General features: G+C 41.7%; 1 protein-coding gene across 1 annotated transcript in view; it reads right to left on the minus strand.

Moving 5' to 3' along the window:
- LOC112074993 (cytochrome P450 4F2-like) overlaps positions 1-4,673 on the minus strand; it is a 5,378-nt gene extending 705 nt beyond the window's left edge. The window contains exons 1-3 of the mRNA XM_024142050.2: positions 4,575-4,673; positions 4,374-4,456; positions 3,812-4,209 (exon numbers count right to left, since the gene is read on the minus strand). Coding sequence (XP_023997818.1) covers positions 4,032-4,209; positions 4,374-4,456; positions 4,575-4,658 — 345 coding nt within the window. The 5' untranslated portion in view covers positions 4,659-4,673 and the 3' untranslated portion in view covers positions 3,812-4,031. The remainder of the gene's footprint in view (positions 1-3,811; positions 4,210-4,373; positions 4,457-4,574) is intronic.
- Between the last annotated feature and the right edge of the window lie 3,072 nt (positions 4,674-7,745).

The following is a 7,745-nucleotide window of genomic DNA, read 5'->3' on the forward strand; positions in this document are numbered from 1 at the left end:
AAAGAGAGAGATTATAATGACATCACAATACCCATAATGACATCACAATACCCCATAATGACACTAATACCCCATAATGACAAAGCTAAGAATAGGTTTTTAGAAATGTATTAAACATAAATACCTTATTTTACATAGTATCAGACCCTTTGCTATGAGAATCGAATTTGAGCTCAGGTGCATCCTGTTCCATTGATCATCCTTGAGATGTTCTACAATTGAATTGGAGTCCACATGCAGTAAATTCAATTGATTGGACATGATTTGCAAAGGTACACCCTGTCTATATAAGGTCCCACAGTTGACAGTGCATGTCAGAGCAAAAACCAAGCTATGAGGTCGAGGAATTGTCCCATAGCTCCGAGACAGGATTGTGTGTGGCACAGATCTGGGGAAGGGTACCAAAAATTTCTGCAGCATTGAAGTCACAAGAACACAGTGTCCGTCCCAACGTTCTCAAACTGGAGAGAAGTTTTGGAACCACAATGACTCTTACCTGAGCTGGCCGCCCGGCAAACTGAGCAATCGGGGGAGAAGGGCCTTGGTCAGGGAGGTAACAAGAACTATGGTCACTCTGACAGAGCTCCTCTGTGGAGATGGAAACTTCAGCAGGGACAACCATCTCTGTAGCACTCACCATCGGGCCTTTATGGAAGAGTGGCCAGACGAAGCCACTCCCAGTAAAAAGAACATGAAAGCCGCTTGGAGTTTTTCCAAAAGCGACCTAAGGACTCTCAGACTATGAGAAACACAGATTCTCTGGCCTGATGAAACCAACATTGAACCTCTTTGGCCTGAATGCCAAAGCTTCACGTCTGGAGGAACCTGGCACCATCACTACGGTGAAGCATGGTGGGTGGCAGCATCATGCTGTGAGGATGTTTTTCACGGCAGGAGACTGGGAGACTAGTCAGGATTGAAGGAAAGATGAACACAGAGCAAAGCACAGAGAGATCATTGATGGAAACTACAACAAACTGCAATAAACACTCAAACTGGACAGTTTTATCTCAATCTCTTCATTCAAAGACTCAATCTTGGACACTCTTACTGAACTTGTGGCTGTTTGCGTGATGTATTTCTCTACCTTCTAGTCCTTTGGTGCTGTTGTCTGTGCCCAATAATGTTTGTACCATGTCTTTGTGCTGCTACCGTGTGCAGCTGCCATGTTGTGTTGCTACATGTTGTTGTCATGTTGTGTGCTACCATGCTGTGTTGTCATGTGTTGCTACATGTTGTTATCATGTTGTGTTGCTACCATGCTGTGTTGTCATGTGTTGCTACCATGCTGAGTTGTCGTGTGTTGCTGCCATGCTATTTTGTCATGTGTTGCTGCCATGTTGTTGTTATTTGTGTTGCTACACATGCTGTGTTGTCATGTGTTGCTGCCATGCTATATGGTTGTCGTCTTAGGTCTCGCTTATGTAGTGTTTGTGTTGTCTCTCTTGTCGTGATGTGTGTTTTGTCCTATATTTTATTATTTATTTTAAATGTTTAATCCCTGCAGGAGGCCTTCTGGTAGGCCCTCATTATAAAGAACAATTTGTTGTTAACTGACTGCCTAGTTAAATAAAGTTAAGTAACAAATATGGGTTTAACTGCCTTGTTCAGGGTATAATGACAGATTTTACCTTGTCAGCTCGGGATTCATCAGCAACCTCTCAGTAACTGGCCGCTAACCGCTACTCACCAACCACTAGGCTACCTGCCTCCCCCAGTATCCACCACTGTGTTGCATGAGTGTTTGGGGTTAGATATGTGCTCTGCAACACATTTACCAGGTCTCCCTGGTAAACTGCCATGGACACTCGTCAATGATATGCATGTAACACTGGCAAATACCTGATATATTCGCCAACTTATTCAAGGAGGGAAATCTCTTATTCAAAACGAGTAAAGACAGATCAGAGCAGAGGCGTCTGGTTCACATGCTAGCCAGTACTCATCAAGGCTATGTTTATTGAATCTCAAAATAACAATGCACTCACACTGCAAAAAATAGCTTACAAAAATCCATTAACAATTCAGATAAAAAAGTACTTAATGAATTTATGTTCACATACATTCGTAGGCCGACCTACATTCACTGTGCATTGAAATGTTTCTATATATATTTATGTTCTAATACATGTTCACTGACGTACACTGAGTGGACAAAACATTAGGAACACCTCTCTGATATTGAGTTGCCCCCCTTTTCCCTCAGAACAGCATCAATTAGTCCGGCATGAACTCTACAGAGGTCGAAAGCGTTTCACAGGGATGCTGACCCATTTACACTTTAGCAGACGCTCTTATCCAGAGGACTTGAGTTAAGTGCCTTGATCAAGGGCACATGACAGATGTATCCTTAGTTGCTGAGGGGATTCAAACCAGTGACCTTTCAGTTACTGGCCCAACGCTCTTAAGCGCTAGGCTACCTACAGTACCACCCTATGCTTCTCCAGTTTTCTCAAGTTGGCTGGATGTCTTTTGGGTGTGGGGCATTGTTGATATACACGGGAAACTGTTGAGCCTGAAAACCCAGCAGCGTTGCAGTCTTGACCCAAACCGGTGCGCCTGGAACGTTATGGGCGGTAGGCGTTATGGCCGGAACTAGGGGGCTGGCCCGCCCTTACCTACGTCCTTGACCGTCTAATAAAATATGAAATATTGAACATTTATTGACCAAGACGCGCGCCGACAAAAAGACGCATCAATCTCAGATAAACATTTGAGCGAGCGAAAAAGCGTTCTCGTATGTGATGCTGTCTGGACAAAAGCGTTGGCATGTAGTACTTTTTTCCTGCCAGATAGCATCAGATACATGGTTCTACACCTCAGGAAACAGAGGGGCGCTGTTTCTCTCGCTAGTTTCAGCACAGAGGATTAGGGAAGCGAGAGGGCTCCCTCTCGCCAAAATATATCCTGTATTATTAACCAATGCGTTTTCTATGGTATGATATGCAGACTAAGCTTGTAGCCTACATTCCGCCTTTGGACGACTCACATTGTTAGGGCGGAGACATCAGCATCTCGTCATTATATTATTATTCTCTGGTTTCAGCCACTTGCGAATTAGAAAGGAAAATTAGCGGGTGCACTGTTCAGATGCTGGCTTCCCTAAAGTAGTTGATGTTTTACCAACATTAATAATTACTCCTGTCAAATAAATAATTCTAAATTCTTTACCAGAGAGCTTAATTAGCCACGAGCATCATAAGCGGCAGGTAGCCTATGGCAAAGGCCTAGCTGATTATTGAGTTATGGCTGCCAGTGATAAACATCTCACATGTGTGAAGATAATGTGTCTTCCAGACTAATTTAAAATGTCGCAACAAGAAGAAGGGGAGGGATGTGTGGCGAAGATATGGGTGTCTCTCTCCATATGTCCCCTCTCTGTCTCTGACAATTCTGCACTTTCACTGTTGTGAATTGTGTGCTCTTTCGATGGTTTGTTTTGTTCCATTCTCCATTATATATGTAGCCAGTAGCATAGTAGATGTACCGTTCATCTCATCATGTGGTTCATTCATATTAATGCATGTATTACAGTCATTTACCGTTCTCCTTCCCGGAGTGGAAACGTTATTTGCACGTTCACAACCTGATACACTTGTGAGAAACAACAAGTACCGGGTTTATTTTTCTATCCAACTGAGAGAGCAAAGAGCATGTATGTGGTTTCTCTGTCCTGATAACGTTGAGTCATAGCTCAAGTCAAGACAGAGAGGCTGAGTAGAGAGATTCATGAGAACCTGCACTTTCATCAGGATGTTTTACTGTTTTTATTTGTCTTTTAATTTTGGTCGCTTGAGGCCTATGATTTGACTGTTTTTTATTTGTCGGCTTTAGGCCTATGATTTGACTGTTTTTTTTTGTCGGCTTTAGGCCTATGATTTGACGTTTTTATTTGTCGGTCTTTAGGCCTATGTATTTTACTGTGTTAAGGTATTCTTAACGTTTTGTATACTCAGTGTATGTTTATACAGTAAAATCATGAAAGCAGTTTCTCTATGTCTGATCCATAGAGGAGAGATGGAGGTCAGGGGTTAGTCCTGGGGGGTGTCTAGGGTCTCCAGCGTCAGCCACAGCCCCCCCTCGGCCCTGAGCACCAGCTGGGGTAGCCTCCTCACCTCCACCCCCCCAGGGGTCAAACGGAACCTCCTCAAGGTCAGCGCCACCACCACACGCAGCTCCGCCATGGCAAACTTCTGACCTATACAGTTCCTATAGCACAGAATGATCGGTGACGGTTAATACTGGTCTCCGGATCTGTTTGGACTGTCATGTCAGCACAAACGGATCAGGGAACAGGTTATAAACATTAGGCTATGTTATGCCTGGGCTGTGATGACGATGAGTATAAAGATAATGTAAATTAGAATCCATACCTAGGTCCTGAAGAGAAGGGTATGAAGGCATGGGATGAACGGTCCTTTGAGTTCTCAGGGTCAAAGCGCATGGGGTTGTAGACCTGGAGAGGAGAAGAGTGAAATGCCGTCAGKCTAAAGTGAGCCTGTCAGCGGCACTGTGAGAGGATATATTAGGAGCTCGTCAGAGCCCTGAGTGTAGATGTTGTAAACTGTACTAACGTCTGGGTCAGGCCAGATCTCAGGGTTGTGATGGGTCCCATAGATGCTCACCAMACAGATGCTACCTGAGGTAGAAAAAGACATTAGACAAAAGACATTAGTATTAGCAATGCACATGCTCCGCCCACCTGAGGATCTGTCTCGTTCAGCTATCTATTTCCTGTGTTTACGTTGCCTTTCCGTTTAGTCTATAAGAACGCTAAAGCTTSGTCAGGGATTTAACGCACCGTCTCCACACGTACAGTACCAGTCAAACGTTTGGTCACACCTACTCATTCCAGGGTTTTCCCTCTTTGCTTATTTGAGCTGTTCTTGCCATAAAAAGGACTTGGTKTTTTACCAAATAGGGCTATCTTCTGTATTCCACCCCTACCTTGTTACAACACAACTGATTGGCTCAAACGCATTAAGGAAAGGAATTCCACAAATTCACTTTTAACAAGGCACACCTGTTAATTGAAATGCATTCCAGGTGACTACCTCATGAAGCTGGTTGAGAGAATGCCAAGCGTGTGCAAAACTGTCATCAAGTCAAAGGGTGGCTAGTTTGAAGAATCAAATATAAAATATATTTTGATTTGTTTAACACTTTTTTGGTTACTACATGATTCCACATGTGTTATTTCATAGTGTTGATGTCTTCACTCAGAGCAGGTAGGGTCAACAGAGCAGGTAGTGTAGACAGAGAAGGAAGGGTAGACAGAGCAGGTAGGGTAGGTAGGGTAGACAGAGCAGGTAGGGTAGGTAGGGTAGACAGAGCAGGTAGTGTAGGTAGGGTAACCAGAGCAGGTAGGGTAAACGGAGCAGGCAGTCTAGACAGAGCAGGTAGGGTAAACGAAGCAGGCAGTCTAGACAGAGCAGGTAGGGTAAACGGAGCAGGNGATAGATAGATAGATAGATAGATAGATAGATAGATAGATAGATAGATAGATAGATAGATAGATACTGAACAAAAATATAAATGCAACAAGTTCATAGATTTTACTGAGATACAGTTCATATGTGGAAATCAGTCATTTGAAATAAATGCATTAGGCCCTAATCAAATCCGATTTTACAAACACATATTTAGCAGATGTAGCTCTAACAATACACACAAATCTAAAAGTAAAAAAATGGAATTAAGAAATATATAAATATTAGATCGAGCTAAATTGACTAAAATCTATGGATTTCACATGACTGGGAATATAGATAATACATCTGTTGGTCACGGACACCTTAAAAACAAAGGGCCTCACAATGGGCCTCAGGATCTTCTCACGGTATTTTTGTGCATTCAAATTGCCATTGATAAAATGCAATTGTGTTTGTTGTCCGTAGCTTATGTCTGCCCCATACCATGACCCCACCGCCCCCATGGGGCACTCTGTTCACAACGTTGACATCAGCAAACCACTCGCCTACATGACGCCATACACGTGATCTGCGGTTGTGAGGCCGGTTGGACATACTGCCAAATTCTCTAAAACAACGTTGGTAGAGAAATGAACACTAAATTCTCCGGCAACAGCTCTGGTGGACATTCCTGCAGTCAGCATGCCCACTGCACACTCCCTCAACTTGAGACATCTGTGGCATTGTGTTATGACAAAAAATTTAGAGTAGCCTTTTATTGTCCCCAGCACAAGGTGCACCTGTGTAACGATCATGCCGTTTAATCAGCTTCATGATATGCAACAATGGATTATCTTGTCAAAAGAGAAATGCTCACTAACAGCAATGTAAACAAATTTGTGCCCAAAATCTTTGAGAAATAAGCTTTTTGTACTTATAGGAAAATGTATGCAATCTTTTATTTCAGCTCATGAAACATGGGACCAACACTTTACATGTTGCGTTTATATTTTTGTTCATACTATTATATTATACTGACCAAGGATCATCTCTGTACTTTTTTGTAGCATGAAAACCGTTGGTCACAAGAAAAGCGATTTATTTTTGGGGTTTTGCTCGTCACATTTCACTCTTAATGCCGATAGCTAGCTAACTTTACGTAGCGTATGTTAGAAATATTAGGCGCGACATGTTTCTCTGTGTACGTGTGGAGACTGTGAAGTGAGAACATAGTTTGTTGTTGTCATCCCTCTTTGTTTATCGGTCTTGTATCCTTCTGAACGTTGCCGTGGGCAACAGTGCTGCTTTGTTTACTGAGAAATAACGCTGTTGCGCAAGTGCAGTCAACGATCGATCCCGGTCTGACTCCTCCTCCTCCTAGTACTAYTGATAAATCACTCTAGTGGTGCCAACTGTATCTAGCTTGCTGTTACTAAGCAATTTCAAAACAAACCAGATGGATTATTATTATATTAATCTGAGTTCATTATTTATACCTTCTCATGTACAGAAAAAAAAAGTTGAAATGAATAGGAATCATGATTTTTATCGAATGCAATTTTATGTTGTTGGGCTATCATTTTAACGAAAAGGGTACATTTGTCCTCCAGAGTGATATGAACGGTTCAAAGTATTTATGCAATTATTACTGGGTTTTAAACATTTGTATAATAGGTTTTTCTTATTTTGTATGATTATTGTAATTTCAGCAAGTTTAGTTACTTGTTGCATGTCATATTAACACAACTGACTTTCTGTGTCGCTGCATTGTACATGGTTTTTTGGGGCATTATTATTGTTTAATGTGTTTTCTAAATATATTTTCAAGACATTGTCAGTCATGAGTTGTTATAAGCCCCGAGCGACAGGTCTGTGTACAGTTATGACAGGAGTGGTGGAGATGTGCTCCAACTCTGGGTGGACTTTTGTACTCTTTAAGGACCGATCAAAATGAAATCCTGGGTTATTTTTGGTGGTCTTGTATTAGACTGCATTACTAGAGTATATAGTGTGCAGTGTGTGATGATGATGATGATGACTGAATGTTCATTGTATATTTGTGTTCAGTACAACAATGATTTAAAAAAATGTTGATTAACTCTTACATAAACTGTTACAAAACTGCAATAGATCTGGTACTTATTCTCTTAATTTAAATTAAATACTTGCTGTTTACCACCAATTAGAGCTGTGTATGTGTGTTTTATTTGGAATTTGTGACCGACCGACTCAATTCGGTCTTAAGTAGCAAAATTTGAAATTGTGTTTTTTTTTACACTGGATAAAAGTAGAGACTCAGAACTAGAAAATTGCATATCATACACTTCAGTTTAG

The sequence above is a fragment of the Salvelinus sp. IW2-2015 genome, unplaced genomic scaffold, assembly GCF_002910315.2.
Source record: "Salvelinus sp. IW2-2015 unplaced genomic scaffold, ASM291031v2 Un_scaffold2919, whole genome shotgun sequence".
NCBI classification, from domain to species: domain Eukaryota; kingdom Metazoa; phylum Chordata; class Actinopteri; order Salmoniformes; family Salmonidae; genus Salvelinus; species Salvelinus sp. IW2-2015.